The sequence below is a fragment of the Zosterops lateralis genome (genome assembly GCF_965231275.1).
Source record: "Zosterops lateralis genome assembly, chromosome: 6".
NCBI lineage: Eukaryota > Metazoa > Chordata > Aves > Passeriformes > Zosteropidae > Zosterops > Zosterops lateralis.
This window is the reverse complement of record NC_139761.1, coordinates 960,791-978,698: the sequence shown is the minus strand read 5'-3', so window position 1 is coordinate 978,698 and position 17,908 is coordinate 960,791. Positions and strand designations below refer to the sequence as shown.

General features: G+C 51.7%; 1 protein-coding gene across 3 annotated transcripts; it reads right to left on the bottom strand.

Annotated features, from left to right (window-relative positions):
• Positions 1 to 36: 36 nt before the first annotated feature.
• Positions 37 to 17,100, bottom strand: PRPF39 (pre-mRNA processing factor 39). Of its 3 annotated transcripts, XM_083863869.1 has the most exons (14): positions 17,049 to 17,100; positions 12,660 to 13,011; positions 12,203 to 12,328; positions 11,449 to 11,567; positions 10,513 to 10,680; positions 9,696 to 9,852; positions 8,296 to 8,403; positions 6,385 to 6,549; positions 5,951 to 6,077; positions 4,740 to 5,008; positions 3,986 to 4,170; positions 2,725 to 2,799; positions 1,667 to 1,787; positions 37 to 674 (listed from the first exon to the last, which is right to left on the bottom strand). In XM_083863869.1, exons 2-14 carry the CDS (start codon positions 12,987 to 12,989, stop codon positions 624 to 626), a joined length of 2,001 nt encoding a protein of 666 aa, XP_083719995.1. In that variant the 5' UTR covers positions 12,990 to 13,011; positions 17,049 to 17,100; the 3' UTR covers positions 37 to 623. The 3 variants fall into 3 exon arrangements, with proteins under 3 accessions (XP_083719995.1, XP_083719997.1, XP_083719996.1); XM_083863871.1 differs by lacking the exons at positions 12,660 to 13,011; positions 17,049 to 17,100 and adding an exon at positions 11,695 to 11,857 and having other exon boundaries at positions 12,203 to 12,313; XM_083863870.1 differs by lacking the exons at positions 12,203 to 12,328; positions 12,660 to 13,011; positions 17,049 to 17,100 and adding exons at positions 11,695 to 11,857; positions 11,961 to 12,151.
• Positions 17,101 to 17,908: the final 808 nt, after the last annotated feature.

The window sequence follows — 17,908 nt, the reverse complement described above, 5'->3', positions numbered from 1 at the left end:
TGGAATGAGGCAGTCCAAGAAAGCTCAGAGCACTACTGAATTCCTCGCTTTTATTACAAAAATGGGAATGATCACTTTGATCAAAATGAAAAAAAGTTTTGCTCACACCGTGTACATGAAAAACTCTAAATACAAAACTCATCCCAAACACAGTTTTGTGCTTTTAAAAAAGAACGAAGGTGGTTTAATCCCTGTCCCCTCCCAGGCTACAGAAGCCGTGTGGCAGCTCTGCCAAGGCCCCCAATCCCAACACGGCTGGAACAGTTGGCTGGGAGCAGGACAAGCCTTGGCTCCAGCCCAAACCCCCACAGCTTCACCCACTCACTTATGGAATCATGAGACCGACGAGGATTCTTCTGACACTCCATAAATTAGTGCAGGGAATTAAAAAATTCATTTATGGTAAATGAGAATTGTACAGAGACCATTTATCAGTTACCAGCACACGAATCTTGCTTCACACAAATCCTGTGAGCAGCAGCTCGGTTCACATGCAGAGGACCAAAAGCAGGTGGCACAACAGTTCCTTCACAGCCCAAAATTAGAAAAATATAATTTTTTTTTTTTTTTTAATTCCATCTTCGTTGAAACTGCAGCACAGTGAACTCCACTCCCTCCGGTGATCAGGTTGTGTGGTAATACTGTCCGTAATTCCAGGCGTTCTGGTAGTTGTACTGGAACCAAACACAGCAGCAGCATCAGGCAGGATGTCCCTGCTGCCCCTGGAGCCCACACAGCTCCCCCTGTGCCCAGCACAGCCCCCCTGGGGCAGGAATGGTGCCATTCCCTCTGGGAAAGGCAGGGAAAGGCAGCAGGGCTGGAGGGACTGTGCTGCCACAGGAGGGATCCTCATCACAAAGTCACAGAACCAAAACATCCTGAGCTGGAGGGACCCACAGGGATCATCCCAGAGCCCCCAACAATCCCCCCCTGGGCATCCCTGGCAGGGCTGTCCAAAGGCTCCTGGAGCTCTGTGCCCATTCCCTGGGGAGCTTTTCCAGGGCTTGTTCCACCCTTTCCCTGCTCTCCATCCTGACCCTCCCTGGCCCAGCTCCAGCCAGCAGTGCTGGGTGTGGAACTCAGGGTGTTTCTCCTGGCCTGGCACTGGACAGGCTGTGCTGGATGAGATTCCTCCCACTGCCTGACTTTGGAAAGGATTCCCGACCTGGCTGCAGGCAATCCCAGAGCAGGGCTCGTGCCCCAGCTGTGCCACTGCTCTCTCAGCTCTGGGGGCTCTGCACAATCTAAACAACACTTTCCATAAAACCACTTCAGAATTTCCATGGATTCCATGTTCCAAAGAACACGTGGAAGTGGCAGTAGGGCCATGGGTCAGGATGGGCTCAGAGGGCTTTTCCAGCCTCCACAATTCTATCCCAAGCTAAAAAGCCCTGCAGGAGGAAGAGCCCCAGAGGACAAGCTGATTTTGCTGTGTACCAGCAGAACCCATTCCAGGGCACTCCAGGAATTCCTGCCTGGAGACAATCACTCTCCAGACACACAGCAAAGGGGCAAAACATTTCCACACAGCCCCGTGTGACAGGACAGCCACCAAACCCCTCCCTGCCCCACAGGGGAACACGACACTCCTGGAGCACTCCCAGCAGGGATCAAGCAGCCCCAGGAGCTGAGCTGTGTCAGCAGGAGTGGCCTTTGCAGCCCGTACCTGGTACCAGGCGTTGTAGTTGTAGGCGGCCTGGTTCACCTGCATGTCCCCGTCCATCAGCTGCGCCGCTGCCAGGCCCGCCTCCTCCGTCAGCAGCTTCTTCTCGTCCGGCTCCTCCGAGCTGGGGGAACACACAGACCATTGTTCTGGGAGTGCTGGGGACACAGCCCTGTCCTGGGAGTGCTGGGGACACAGCCCTGTCCTGGGAATGCTGGGGAACACAGCTTTGGTCTGGGAGTGCTGGGGAACACAGCCCCGTCCTGGGAATGCTGGGCCAGGCTGAGGGAACACAGCCTTGTCCTGGATATGCTGGGCCAAACTAAACTCTGCTCAGCTGGGTGAGGGATGGATAGGGAAGGACACTCTGTGTTGTGCTTCACAACAGGCCGGGTTTAAAGCTGCTGCCCAGAATGAGACAGCAAAGGCACGTTCCTGCTTAGAGAGGGAGTTATTGTACCAGCACTGTTTGGCTCAACTCAAAAACTCAACAACTTAAAAACTTAGTTTCCAAAAATATTTTCATCCCTGCAAGTGCCCAATATATTTTTGGAAACATACGTTCCAAAAATGTTTTCATTTATGAAAGTATCCCATATATTTTTGTAAACTTATTTTCCAAAAATGTTTTTATTTCTGCAAGTGACCAATATGTTTTTGGAAACTTATTTCCAAAAAACATTTTCATCCATGAAAGTGTCCCATATATTTTTGTAAACTTATTTTCCAAAAAATGTTTTCATCCCTGAAAGTGGCCAATATGTTTTTGGAAACTTATTTTCCACAAACATTTTCATCCCTGGAAGCATCCATTCATCCCCAAGGACGGATGGAGCTCTGGGCAGCCTATGGAAGGTGTCCCAGCCCATGGCAGGTTTTAGGGCTTTAAGGTCCCTTCCAAGGCAAACAATTCAGTGAGTACCTAAGGCAGCACAGCTCTATTTAGATCACACTTTAAAGGACTAAAATGAAGTGACTCTGCCCTCACACCAGTCAGCTCTAAGCTGACAAAGACCCGCAGTGACAGAGCAGAGAAGCCCCAGGGCTGCCCCAGCCCGTACCCGTTCTCCGCCCGCCGCTTCAGCGTCTCCTGCTCCTTCAGCAGCGCCTGGTGCTCGTCGTAGGCATCCAGGAGCCTGGGGAGAGACACCAGTCAAGCCTTGGCAGTGTTTGAAACACCTCAGCAATGCCTACTGCAAGCTCTAACAATGCACCAAACTGCAGTTTAGTAAAGTTTAATGATTTTTCATTTCCCCACCACCAGGAGGGGAAAGCTAATTCATTTCCGTTCACAACAGTTCCACTTCCCAACTTCCCTCACAACCTGATGCAGTTTTTATTGAGCTCCTTTATAAAGTTTTCTAGAAGTGGTTTGTGATTCAGCTGCTTCTGCAGAGCCTGCTGGTGATGTCACACACAGCAGCACAGAGATGTGGGAATCAATATTTAAACACTGGAAATTATCCTGATCCCAAAGCAGCTCCTCCAGCCTCTGCCCATCCAGCAGGGAAGAACAAGAGTGGTCAATGCAGCACAGGAGAGTCCTGGCTAAAAGTCCCACAAATACTGAAATATCCCTTCATCTGCAGCATCTCACAAAACCTGCAGCTCTGACAGTGTGCTCTGGGTGAAAAGAGCTCCTCATACTCATTCTGTGCTCTGGGATTATTTGGGACCTGCAGAATTCCTTGTGTTTGGTCTGTCTCAGATCCCAAACCTGCCCTGACTGGCTGCCCTGCAGAGGCAGCAGAATTTAAGGACAGCTATTGTTAAAAACACACAAAGCAGAAAAACTGACTTGTCATTAATCCTTCCGGGTTATTTAGCTGCAAAACGTAAATAAAAACAACAGACAATTAAGAGGCAAAAATTATTGTAGCATTGAATGAAGAACTTGCATTTCTGGTGAATGCTCCCACATAAATGGAGCTGTTAACAGTGCTGAGCACTGAAAAATCCAAGCAGTGCAGTTTTGGAAAGAAGCAGCAGCTCCCAGGGAGCAGAGCCCCAAAGGACAGCTGTGTCCCAGGCCTGTCCCATCCCTTGGGGACATCTCCCCTCCCAGGGCTTAACAAGGGGAAACCAACAGGAAAAACTGGCAGGCAGCAAAGCTCTGCTCAGGGAGCTGTTAAGGGCCAATTATCTGAAAAGAGATTCCTGTTTATAAATCTATTCCTGATTAACACCAGGAGGTTGGTTTAGAAAAGCAGCTGCTCCTTACAAAGAGCTGATGGCACAAAGGAAATGATTTTAGAGAAGCCACTGACCCCACCCTTTTCCCAGCACTCTCCCAGTGTGGTCGCTGCCCCCAGGACATCTTACTTGTTCACATCAGACCCAAAATCTTCCAGGAATTCCACTTTTCTCTGTGAGAATGTGATCCTCATTTTGATGGACAAGGCCCCATGGACAGCCTTGTCAAAGCAGCTCAGGATGTTCTCCTCGTTCTGCTTGAGGTCACCACTGTACTCCATCTCCAGCAGGTTCAGGTACAGTTTGGTGTTTTCCTGTGCAAAAGAGGCATTAGGAGGTGCACAGCTGGCCCTCACAGCAGCTGTTTAACTTTGACTGTTACACACCACAATTCACCCCATAAACACACACAACGACAGGCAATAAAGGGATTTTCCTCTCTCCCTGAGCTGGCTTGTTGCACAAACAGACCACAAGTGACTGACACCACAAACACAGGTGCTGCACTTTGCTGGCAGCATCTGAGTGCCAGATATTCCTGTGCTGACACCAAACCACCGAGTACTGCCCACACCAGTAACACTGAACACACCCAGAACATTTAAGATCCTAAAAATTAAAATAAAGGTGCAAAGCACATTGTGCTTCTGATGGGAAAAGGGTGCAAACTCTTCCAGATTCCCCAAATTCTTCCAGATTCCCAAGCTGGGGCCTTGGCAACATCAGTTTAGAGGGACTGTTGTCTCCATGCAGTAATGAGACATTACATCCAGTTACAACTCAAATCATCACTGTTGCCACGTTTCACAAAACCCTTCAGAAAGAAAGACACCGGGGTGCTTTGAGTTTTTTTGGGTTAATACAGCCAAGAGGGAACACATACTTTGTCCAGTTCTATGGCTTCTGACAGCACTTTTCTTGCCTTTGGCAGGTTTTTCTGCACTTTGAAGAGGTGCCTGGCGAGTTTGATGGCATAGAAGGAGGCCTCACTGATGGACTTGGCATTCCTGACAGCGTCTTCCAGCAGCTGCTCGGCCTCCTCCATGTTGCCGTGGCGGCGCTCCAGGCTCACCCTGCGCAGGCGGATCATGGCCAGCCCCAGGATACACTCCTCAAACGTCTTCAGGATCCTTCTGGCTTCATCTATGTTGCCTGAAACAGCACCAGGGACGTGTTTTAAGTGCTGTTGGGATTTTTCAGCTTTCTCTGGTGGTTTATATTGCTATTGGAGCTTTTTCAGGCATTGTGACAAAGACTGGTGTTTTGTAAACATACATTCCTTTCTGGGGGGAAGGACAAATTCATGGATTTCTGAGTTGACCACTGGGGTCAGAGGGATGTTACTCTTATCCCCCAGTCCTTGACCAAATTCATAAGACTATGTAAGTTGAGATCCCCAAATAAACTTCCCTTCTTTCTCATCTCACATCCTGACAGGTGAGTGTAGTTCATTTTGTGTCCTCTTGCAACACTTTAGCGTATTAAAAAGCTGGTTTTTCACAAATATTGAAATGAATACTATAGGTATAATTGTACTGTATTATTTTTTATAATTAGAGTTTAGAAAGGTGATAATTGTGTATTTTCTGATTGTCCCATAGTGTTAACAGTAAAAAGACTGGGTTCATTTCTCTTTGTACCATCTAAACTGACCAAAGCAGAAGACACACAAAGTCCCCTTGCATTCCTGCATAAAGGCTGCTGACTTTCTGTTTGTGACCCAAAGGAAAAGAACCAAAAAGCTCAGGAGAAGAATTGATGAGCCCCATGTCAGCAGAGGGAGTGGAGCCACCCACAGATGGATCTACCAGATAAAATGATTGGGGGGGATTGAAACAGATCAAACCCAAAGAGAATGTTTGAATATTGAATATGGAACACAGAGATCCTTAAAACACAGAATTTGGAAGAGTAAAGGTGTGCTTTTCTGGTGAGGCACCCTCAGCTGGGATACTTTTCTGTCTCCTAAATTGTCTATTTTTATTTTTATCAAACTTATACATTTTCCTAAGAGACTGAAACCCTTTTTTCACAACAGGGCAGATCCCAGAGCCCCCCAGCAGAGCCCCCCAAGAGAGGCAGGGCTGCCCTTACCCTGCTGCTCCTCGAAGGCTGCCCACAGCATGTGCACCATGGGCTTCTTGGGCAGGTGGATGGTGCAGGCCCTGCTGTACACGTGCCTCACGCCCTCGATGCTGTGGTTCTCCATGTATTTGGCATACTAGGGTTGGAAACAGAGCAGAGACCAGGCAGGTTAAAGCTTGTATTTGCCTCCAAGAACATGCCAGAACGATAAAATTCTTTTGTTTAAACCCATTCAGCACCTTTATGGAACCACTAGACTAGTTTCTGTAAGGAAGGACGTAGAGAGGCAACGCAGTTGGCAAATGCAGCAGTCAAATCTGGTTGCAAGCAGACCATCTCCTAATGCAACAGATATAGTTATAGATGAACAACGTTCCACAGGGTACAAGGGTTAGTCACCAGGTCAAGGTGTGCACCAGCAGAGCCGGGAGTGCCTCCCTTACCTTGATCCAGAAGTCCTCATAGAGGGCACATGAAATGACACATCTCTCAAAGAGGACCACGACTCGCTCGTGAGTGCCATTCTCTATCTCAAACTCTAAGTACTCTTTCCAGTTTTTCAGCTGAATTTTCTCCAGAGGTTTTACATGAAAGTAAGGCCTCTTGATCTGCAAGAGTCACAGGATGCAACTGGTGATTACAAACACACCACCAAGGTGGGGGTCAAACAATCAACAGCCACACAAGCAACACTCAATTCCTGCCATTTCAGTCATCAGTGGCTCCCCATCTACTCAATCCAGGGTTATGGATCAAGGGATTTCCTGCAGTGACATTCCAGGCTAAAAACCTCCTTTCCTGGAGAGCTTTAGGAGTGGAGGTGTTTGTTTAGAGATGCTGAGGGAGGACCCAAGGCAGCCCAGTGTCAGTGACATTATGGACACACTGGACATTGCCCACATCCATCCACATGAGTGGAGTGTTCACTGTGGGACACCCAGCACACAAATTTAACCCAGAATTTGGCTGAGAATCATCACAAGGAGAGACAGAGCACTGAACTGGACTCCCTATCAAATATTAACATCAATCTGGTTATACATTATGAATTTAGCACCAGCGTGTTGTTACTGATGGCTGCAAGAGGGGCTGGGTGGGACAGAGCTCAGCACAGAAAATTAAACATTGCTCTGTTTAAATTGAAATTGCTTTGTCTGCCATCCTGCCAGAGATCTTTTGCTTTTGGTCTCCATCTTTAAGTGCATTTGATTATTGTGCTGCAACTTCCTCTCAGATCCAAACCCATACAAATGGATGAAGAACTTACAGTAATTAAGGAGAATCCAATTCTTCAAAGCCACCTGGAATTTAAAGCCAATCCTCCCCTTGATGCTCCTCACTGATCTTTGGTGTGGAACCCAACATTTTGTGGCCATTTTGTCCCATTGCTGCTGGAAACAGCCCTGAGCAATCCCCAGCCCCTGGGTGGGATCTGTGCCCACCCTCCTCACTGTGTCCTTTACAGACACGCTGAGCTCTGCATGTCCTGGTGCTCAGAGCACACACTGCTGGTAACAACCAGAGCACTTTGTGCCCACAAGGGAAATCTCAGTTTCCTACACCTTCCCTGCCCAATGCCCACAGTTCCAGTGCTCTCCCCAGTCCCACAGATGAGCAGCCTGAGGAATGTGGGGCACTCTGCTCCCTCCTGCCAGGAGTCACTGGGGCAGAGCTCACTGCCAAAGGCTCCCACTCTGCTGCTGAGCTCCTGGCCCAGGGCACAAAATCACCCACCAGCTCTGACATCACCCAGCCCACTGAAGAGTCTGAAAACCTAACACAATGGACTCTTTAGAGTAAGAAGTTAATTAAAATAAAGACCGTGTTTGCCAGGAAGGAAAATATAAAGACTGAGAATGAAAACCTCCCATTGTTTTTTCAAATGGAATCAAACTTAACTCTACAGCAAAAGCTGTGCATTTGCAGTGATCAAATTATTAATTATTTTCAATAAGTTATACACAGGAGGTCCAAAACAAAATTTACATGATTAAGTGTGTAATGTTAAAATATAAACCCACAGGAATTTCATTCTCCTCTGAGCACAGGCTTACCTTGCAAAGGGAATCCCCTGCATCCCCTCATGCCTTTGCACCACCCCAGGGCATGAGCAGCACTAACTCTCAGGACTCACTGGCTTAGCAAACATTACAGCACTTTGCCTCTCTCCAAACACTGCTCTGAGATCTTTACATCACCAGGTGCCTCTTCACAAGAAAAACGGCAGAGAAATGAAACTGTTCCAGCTCTGAGTGTCTGTTCAAGTTTAAATTAAGGCTGTTTGACAGAATTCCCAGCTCCCAGTGCTGTTCCCACACCAGCTGCTCGTGCTGCCTCACACAAAACCCACTTACCGCTTCCTCAAACGTCCACCTCTTACTGACTTCATGCTCGTTGTGGTTAAATATCTCCTGGTGGATCTCAATGATTCTGTGCCTCATGTTCTCTATCTCAGTGATCAGCTACAACAGAATGTTAGAAAATTTAACACAGGCAGACGTGGTATCACCTTTGTAACTGTGCATGGATTCTCCCTGAGCACCAGGGAAGGGCTGGGGCACTGGTGGAGCCTTGCCCTGAGCACACGCAGCTGAACTGGTTTTTATCCTGTGCTAAAGCTGACTGGAGATTAAGGGTGGATTAGGACCCAAGTCAGGCTTGGTTTCAGCGTGTCTGTGTTTTCACCATCAGCAACTCCTTTGGACAGCTCCAGGCTTTCCCAGGCCTGTAACAGTCTGAACCTGCCCAGGCCACTGCTGATGAGGAGCTTTCTTAGAGCACAGATCCCAGCCTGCTGACCTGCAATAATTACTGCTTGCTCCTAAGGTTTTGTACCAACTTCTTTCATCTTCTAACTCATTTCTTTAACACCTCTGCCAGCACTAGAAGGGGCTGGTCCTGGTACCACACAAGCCACAGGGCAGTGATGTGCAGGAGCTCTCTGGGCACAGCCCAAGTGGCTGAAATGGAACCCCTGCCCCAGAGAAGGGCAGGGTGCCAGTGCCCAGCCCATGCAGGTGCCTTGGTGGGGTCAGTGATGTCCTCAGTGCTGCAGGGCACTGATGTGGAGGAGCTCTCTGGGCACAGCTGATGTGGCTGCAGTGGAAGCCCTGCCCCAAACCCAGGGAAGGCCAGGGGTGCTGCTCTGTGCCCAGTCTGTGCAGGGACCTTGGTGACCCTCAAAACTCTCTGGGCACAGCCCAGCTCCAGTAGACTGAGCTGGCTGCAGTGGAAACCCTGCTCCAGACGCAGAGAAGGCCAGGGGTGGTGCTCTGTGCCCATCCTACGTAATGCCTTGGTAGGGTCACTGATGCCCTCAGAGCTCTCTGGGCACAGCTGATGTGGCTGCAGTACAAGCCCTGTCCCAGCCCCAGGGAAGGCCAGGGATGGTGCTCTGTGCCCACCCCATGCAATGCCTCAGTGACCCTCAGAGCTCTCTGGGCACAGCCCCAGGATACCAGGGAAGGCCAGGGGGGATATTCTGTGCCCACCCCAGCATGTACCTTGGTGGGGTCGGTGATGCCCTCAAGAGCTCTCTGGGCACAGCCCCAGGGAAGGCCAGGGGGATACTCTGTGCCCGCCCCAGCTCCAGGGAAGGCCAGGGGGATACTCTGTGCCCACCCCAGCTCCAGGGAAGGCCAGGGGGATACTCTGTGCCCACTCCAGCCCCAGGGAAGGGCAGGGGCAATACTCTGTGCCCACCCCAGCTCCAGGGAAGGCCAGGGGGATACTCTGTGCCCAGCCCAGGCGGTACCTTGGCGGGGTCGGTGATGTCCTCGGTGCCGCAGGGCAGCTCGTCCCCGTCCTCCCCGCTGTGCCCGCTGGCGGCCGCCAGCTCCTGGCGCAGCTGCACAAACTGCTCCGTGGTCAGGAAGTCTCGGGGCAGGTTGTTCTGGATGTGCTCTTTAAACCTGACAACAGCCACAAAAGAGGCACTGCTGAGGGCTTGTTTCATGGTGCAGTGCTGCCCAACAGGGCACAGCTGTAAATCCCAGGGGGTTCTGCTCTGCTCCATCGCTCCTGAGTGACACTGAGTGCTACCAGCACCCACAGGGGCTTGTGTCAAAGGGCAGCGTGGCAGGCTGACACAGCCCTTGCCATGGAAAAAGAGATGGCAAAGGACAAAATCTGTTATACAGGAAATGTTTCCCACACCCAGAGATCTGTGGAAGTTATGGGGAAGATTGTGTGCAATTTAACTGAAGTTGCTGCTCAAGTCTCTCTATCAGTGCACAATTCTACTATCTGAAACTGAACCAGGATATTCCTCTTTAGTCAGTTAAATTGGTGCTTCCCCACACATGGGCATTGCATGAGCTCCAAAGTCCAAAACGGCTCATTGTGATTTCTCAAAGACATCCTCTCTTCTTCCCCACTCAGGCCTGTCCTTATTCCACAACAAAACCTCTGAACTGACCTAAAACCAAATTCCTCAAACGTGCATTGGTACTTTACAACAATCAGTCCACAACTGCCTGAGGATGTGAACAAACAACTACAAAATTGTTTAGAGTTTTGTGCTGAGTGTTTCCAGCTCTCCCATGGCATTAACTCCCTGGAAGTGATTTTACCTCTGGAAGTGATGGCTGTAGAGCTGTGTTGGGATGCCCAGGATTCGGTCATAGATGGATGTCACTTCCCTTAGGTTTCCCTGGTCATTTTCCCAGTTTATATACATTTCCCAGAGTCTGTCAGAACGGAAATCTGTCCCAGCAGCCAGCACTGCGTGTTCATAGGCTCTGGAAAAGGAAATGGTTTTACACTGGTTTCTGCACGCCACGATAGAACAAGGAAGGAAAGTCCTGGCTCCTATTAAAGGTTATCAGCATCCTCATTTGTTTGAAACTAGACTTATATTAATTATTTACATTCTTCAAAGTGTTTTCCAGATATGTGCAGCAAGGTGTCTAGAGCCGCTGAAAGTTCACACTCATTTTTTTCCTCCAGCACTTCCACAACAGAACAAATAAAGCAACAGCAAAAGCCACTGGCAGGAACACAAGATATTATGAAAATACACGACCTTTACCACTTCCGTCCTGTACAGACTCCAAACCCACCAGTGCAGCAATATAACACCCAAAAGCTGTGCAGCAATTCTCCAGCTTGATTCAGATTCAATTCCAGCTCAATTAAGCCTTCTGATCAAACTCTAGTCCAAGCCTTTAACCAGGTTCACTGCCAGCCACAGTGAGCAGACACATCTTAGTCATGGAAACCTGGAAACCTTAGTCATGGAAACACATCCTGGAAACCTCAAGGAATTAAATTCCAAGATTCCAAATACTGCAGTAAGTATTTCTTAACATCCAGTCTGAAGCTCTCAAGGCACAACTTCTGTCCCTTGTACCACACTTGTCTCCTCCTTCTTACGGAATTTGGCTCCATCATCTTAGTTTTAAAATCCTTGAAGTGACACCAGGCTGTTATGAATTTGCTCCTTGTCTTACAAACACAATAACCTGATCCCAGTGGTGTGTATGGACACCAGGCTGCTCCCAACTCACCCCCGGATGGTACTGTTAGTTTCTGGATCAGCAGGGTCCAAGGTCTCTTTTAGGAAGTTTATATAATGTATCCAAAGATCAACACTAAGAGGAATTGCCTGAAGCCCTCGGCGATAGACCTATGAAGAGAACATGAACTGTACTTCAAATCCTTAATGGGGTCCTAAGAGAGAGGCAACACTGTGTTATCCGGTGAACCTTAGAAATACTAATTACTGGAATTTTGTTTAAATAATCTACCATTACCATTCGGGTGGAGGTTGGATAGAACATGGCAATGTTCTGATCTCCACGTGCAGAGTCTTGATCTTCAAAGCGCAGCGGTCCCTGCATTCTGACCAGGTTGTGTGGGCAGGCTTTGGGGTACAGACCATAGGGCACAGACCCATTAGAGCATCATTGACAGCGTCTGACCAAAAATGCAATAAGATGGAGCAATTGTGACCAGCAAACCAACTATATTGTTTTGAAAATGAGTAATAAATGGAAGTGACAGAAAAGCCCTGCCCTACTTGTTAAGCTGCAGTGTAATACAGAGGCTTGCACTGCAAAGCTTGACAAACTGTAGAGGTTTAACGCACCTGCCAACAAAGAGAGAGAACATTAGCTCCAAATGCCACAGCTGTGACACGTGCAAACACGTCCCTCGAGCCCTGGCCGTGCAGGGCAGGCACTGGCAGCCCAATGACTCGCAGTGGGACAGTCATTGGTGGCTTTGGGACTGGTGGCAGCGCTGGCCCCGGGCCCTACGTACCTCGTCTGACTGCTTGACGTTGTCGTGGCGCTTCTCCAGGTCCGCGTATTTCTTCCAGTACCCATAGCAGTAGGGGTAGTGTGAGAAAAACCTGTCAAAGGCTTTCCTGGCGGCTGGCAAGTGGTTCTGTGGGGAGCACACAGAGGGCACGGTCAGGGCTTCCCTCAGCAACAGCTTCAGGTGATTTTAAATGCAATTATTAACGCCTGGTGTTATTTTGACATTGACAACCTGGGCTACTGGAAGGTGTCCCTGGATGAGCTTTTTAAGGTCACTTCCAACCCAAACCACCCTGGTATTTTATGATTAAGTGACAACAGTGGCAAGGACAACGGCCTTAAATCAGAATCTGTGACTGCCTGAGATCCATTCTACATTTGCCACCGGAATTCCAGGACTTTGGTTTTCTTTGTTCATTTATCTCAGAGAGACTGAGGAGAAAGGGGCAGGTACTCACCTCCTGCTCTACGTACTGCAGCAGATAAACCCATCCTGTGAAATCCTGCGGATTGTCCTCCACTACTTTCCAAAACTTGTCAAAATCCGGAGGGAAGTCAGCCTCGATATCTGTGGTCTGTAAGCTCTCAATGTTCGGGATTTCGCTCTCCTGCGTGGTGTCCTCGTGCAGGTCGGGGGAGCTGTCCGGGGACTGCTCCATCTCGGTGACACTCATGATCTCGGTGCTGAAGTCCATGTGCTGCTCCTCGGGCGCGCTCTGGGCGCCGGGCTCCGCGCCCTCACTGCCCACTGTGGGCTGCTCCTCCTCCGTGCTCTCCGCGTTCTCCATGGCACCGCTGTGCGCCTGGCTCCTGCGGGGACACAGCTGTCACTGCCCTGCGGGGACAGAGGTGTAAGGGCTGCTGTGGGGACAGCAGGGCTCCTGCGGGGACACAGCTGTCACTGCCCTGCGGGGACAGAGGTGTAAGGGCTGCTGTGGGGACAGCAGGGCTCCTGGGGGGACAGAGCTGTCAGTGCCCCTGTGGGGACAGAGGTGTAAGGGCTGCTGGGGGGACAGCAGGGCTCCTGGGGGGACAGAGCTGTCAGTGCTCCTGTGGGGACAGAGGTGTAAGGGCTCCTGGGGGAACAGAGCTGTCAGGGCTCCTGCGGAGACACAGCTGTCAGGGCTGCTCGGGGGACAGCAGGGCTGCTGGGGGGACAAAGGTGTCAGTGCCCTGCGGGGACAGCAGGGCTCCCGTGGGGACAGAGGTGTCAGTGCCCCTGTGGGGACAGGAGTGTTCAGAGCTCCCGTGGGGACAGCAGCACCCAGGGCTCCCGTGGGGACAGCAGCACCCAGTGTCCCTGTGGGGACAGCAGCACCCAGTGTCCCTGTGGGGACAGCAGCACCCAGGGCTCCTGTGGGGACAGCAGCACCCAGTGTCCCTGTGGGGACGGCAGCACCCAGGGCTCCTGTGGGGACAGCAGCACCCAGTGTCCCTGTGGGGACAGCAGCACCCAGGGCTCCTGTGGGGACAGCAGCACCCAGTGTCCCTGTGGGGACTGCAGCACCCAGTGTCCCTGTGGGGACTGCAGCACCCAGGGCTCCCGTGGGGACAGAGGTGTCAGTGTCCCTGTGGGGACTGCAGCACCCAGGGCTCCCGTGGGGACAGCAGCACCCAGTGTCCCTGTGGGGACAGCAGCACCCAGTGTCCCTGTGGGGACAGCAGCACCCAGTGTCCCTGTGGCACAGCCTGGCTGTGAGTCAGCAGCTCAGAGCGTCCCAGGTGCTCCAGGCATCCCTGTATTTCACCACAACCCTGATTACATCTGCCTCGCTCATCAGCCTTGTTCAGCTATAAAAACTATTAACTGCGCTCGTAGGTTTTCACATCAGCACATAAAAGTAATTGTGGGCTTCTAACAAACTATCACAGGGAGCTGCCTAGGTATAAAACTGATTCATTACAGTTTTCCTGTAGGAGTCCAGTGGAACTTTATTCTAGATAAAGAATTATTCAAATTCCATAGAAACATTCAGGCTGGAAAAGCTGTCTGAGGCCATCAGCTCCAAGTTACTCCAGCAGTGCCAAGGCCACCATGGACCCATGTTCTTAAATTCATTTAACTTTCCTACTTAGTACAAGCCAGTAAATTCTTTGTGAAATAAACAGGTGTTAAAATGTGCCCTCGGCAGCAGGCTAAAGCAAAGACAAGAATTACTGTCAGCACTAACTCAGCCCCCATTAGCGATGTCCAAACACACCCAGCAGCACTGGAGGGCTCTGGCTGCCCCTCACTGCAGCCCCTCACTCCCCCACAGCCAGTGCCAGTTCCCTCCTGGCCCCCAGGACAGACTCCTGCTTCCTCCCAGTGCTGCTGTGATGTCCCTGCCAAGAGGCACTGCCCAGCCCTGCCCTGCTGTGCCAGCTCCAGGCCAGCCTGACCTGGCCGGGCGCCACCAGCCCCGCCTGATCCCGCCTGCCCTCCCAGAGCAGGCCCTGAGCTCAGCCTCCTCCAGCCCCTCAGAGATCCCGGGGAATCCACCCTGCAGGACACAACAGCGCCCAGCTCAGCCCAGCTGGGATGAAGGCAGGGCTGGACTGCCACCCTCACACCCCGCACTCCACTCCTGGTTCCTCCTGTACTCCTCGGAGCAGGTGGCAAATGCATTTAGGATTTAAAAATGAAAGCAGAAATCTGGGATCTAAAAATGAAAAAAGAAGTCATTTAAAAATGAAAGAAGAAACCTGAAGAGACAAAACCCAGACCACTGCTTTCACTTCAACAAGGACATGGATAAGACACCACCCCATTCTGGGGTGAAGTTCTTGCCAGAAAGGAAAAATCTCTCTCCCTTATCTTCAGCAGCTCCAACTCCTGGGACAACAGTTGATGTTTTCCCCAGAGCTCACCAAGCCAGGGAACTTTGGCACAATGTTCAACAGTCCACGTGGTCTACCCTGCAAGTTTTCTAAAAACTGCTTTTTAAAGGATTTCTGTTCTCCATCATTGGGCAGCCTGGGTTAGTGAAAGGTGTCCCTGCTCATGACAGGGAGTGGAACTGAAAAGGCTTTGAAACATCTTCCAACCCAAACCATTCTGGGACACTCTGATTTTGAGAAAAAACCATCATTTGTAACATGAAGTTGTACATTAAATATCACTGTGCCTTTGGCAGTGCAACAGGCAGAGCTGTGAATCACTCAAAGGCTGCTGCACCTCAGAGGGTACCTTGGGCAGGTTCTAAAATCAAGGGGTGAGAGGAGGGACTGACACAAACTGCAGCCCCAGTATGAGAAAAATTAGTTTAAAGGCTTTTTACAGCTCTGAAATTTAATGTAACAGTGATGGGACGAGAGGAAACAGCTTCAGGTTGCACCAGGAGAGGTTCATGTTGGACACTGGGGAAATTTCTCCAGGAAAAGGGCTGCCCAGGGCAGGGCTGGAATCCCCATCTCAGGGGGGATTTACAGCCCGTGGCACCTGGGGACACGGGGCAGTCAGGGGTGGCCTTGGCTGCACGGGAGAATGGCTGCATTTAATGATCCCATGGATTCTATCACCCTTAGAAACGCAGTAATTCACCACCTAAGCTTATTCTGATGTTTAACAGGTGTTTTCTCTCTCTAGCCTATTCACAAGTCGTATTCCAATTTAAAACAGCTCTTCAAACCCAGCTGTCCTCAGATGAGGAGGGGAAAAAGGAAAGAAGGAAAAGCCGGGTGGATCACACAAGGCCTGAGCTGCACACGAGGCTTGAAACTGAAACTAAATCTGCCTGACAGCTCTTCCAGCCAAACGCTCCCCACTCTGCTCCCTGCCATATCCCAAAATCTGACAGAAATCCCTGGTTTAAACAGCCAATGCAACAGGCCGTGCCCAGATCACAAAAATCCACGGGTGGGCCACACCAGGGAAACTTAATTCCAGCGTTTTCACCTGAATTTTGGCGGTTTTCCCTTTAATTCCAAAGGGTTTGACATCACACAGACAACACAAGTGAATCAGAGTATCAGGCACTCCACACACACACTGGTATTAAATAATTGACGCCAACATGTATAATTCAACCTGTTAGCAGCAAAAGGCTGCCGTACACAAAACTGCCGCTCATAAAGGTGAATGAACTCATGGAAAACAATCAGGGAAGGTGCGGAGGGGCAGGAATGCGGAGCCTTATCTGGGCTCTGCCCCATTCACATTCAAACCCCGATAAGCGCTGCGGGAACCACCCGGGGCAGGGCGGGCCTGCCCGGGCCCAGCGCGCCTGTGCCGGGATTAGCTTTGAATCACGGAATCACTGAGTGGAAAAGCCTTTCAAGGCCATCGAGCCCCGGCTGTGGCCGATCCGCGCCTCGCCGCCAGCCCGGGGCTCCCAGCGCCACGTCCGGGCCTTCCCTGGGCACCTCCGGGGATGGGGATCCAAACCTCCCCGGGCACTGCCAAGGCCTGAGCGCCCTTTCCATGGGGAAATCCCTGCTGCTGTCCCCCCTGAGCCCCCCTGGCCCGGCCTGAGGCCGTTCCGTGTCTCTCGGGGCCGCTCCGGGCCCGGCCGGGGCAATCGCGTCACAGACCGCGAGGCGCCCGCCGGGCCCGTTACCCGCCCCGCGGCCGCTCAACGCTAAAACGGGGACACGGGGATACAGCAGGGACACCGGGATACACCCCCAGGGCACAGCTCGCCTCTCGGGCACACCCCAGGCCCGGCAGAGGCCGCGGGAGAGGACGGGGCCGACAGCGGCCGCTCGGAGCGCCCCGCGCGCGGCCCGGCCCGGCCCCCGCCCGCCTCGGCCTCCCGCCCCGGCTATCCCTGGGCCCGGCCGCTGGTGGATGGTGTGGGAGCGCCCCGTTTTCCCTCCCCTGAGCCCCGTGGCGGTGCCGTACCCCGCTCTCCCCCCCGGGCCGGTACCTGCCGGGGCCGCCACAGCCGCCGCCGCCGCCTCGCCCGGGCCTCGCGCACCGCGCACCGCGCACGCGCACTGCGCCCCGCGCGCGCGCGCACCGCCCGCCTGCCCGCCCGGCCGCCCCTGCGCGTGCGCCTGCGCGCCCCCCTCAGTGCACCGCCCCCTTCCCGCCAAATGGCGCCGGGCCCTGAGGGGGAGGGCTGGGACAGGGAGTGGGGGACGGGAATGGAATAAATACAGCCCGGGAAAGGGAGTAAGTACAGCCCAGTAAAGGGAGTGAAATAAATACAGCCCGGGAAAGGGAATATGTACAGCCCGGTAAAGAAAGTAAAATAAATACAGCCCGGGAAAGGGAGTATGTACAGGCCGGTAAAGGGAGTGAAATAAACACAGCCCAGGACGGGAATATGTACAGCCCGGGAAAGGGAATAAAACAAATACACCCCGGGAAAGGGAGTGAAATAAATACAGCCCGGGACGGGAGTATGTACAGCCCGGGAAAGGGAATTAAATAAATACAGCCCGGGAAAGGGAATATGTACAGCCCAGTAAAGGGAGTGAAATAAATACAGCCCCGTATGGAAACATCCCAGGATCATTTGGGGTTGGAAGACACTTCCAAATCGCCCAGTCCCTCTGTTCACCCAGCACTGCCACTGGAGCCCTCAAACCACTAAACCAAATCACCCCGACCTTCCTGGGACACTCCAGGGATGGGCACACCAAACCTCCCTGGGCACTGCCAAGGCCTCAGCCCCCTTTCCATGGGGAAATTCCTGCTGCTGTCCCCCCTGAGCCTCCCCTGGCCCAGCCTGAGGCCGTTCCCTCTCCTCCTGTCCCTGTTCCCTGGGAGCAGAGCCCGACC

What these genes read in the sequence shown, in the direction of transcription:
- PRPF39 (XM_083863869.1), bottom strand. Translation starts at nt 12,989, where the DNA reads ATGGAGAACGCGGAGAGCACGGAGGAGGAGCAGCCCACAGTGGGCAGT. An exon ending in AAGCGGCGGGCGGAGAACGG is followed by an intron (nt 1,788 to 2,724) that starts GTACGGGCTGGG and finishes GTGTTCCCCCAG; the next exon opens with CTCGGAGGAGCCGGACGAGA. An exon ending in ACTACAACGCCTGGTACCAG is followed by an intron (nt 675 to 1,666) that starts GTACGGGCTGCA and finishes GTTTGGTTCCAG; the next exon opens with TACAACTACCAGAACGCCTG.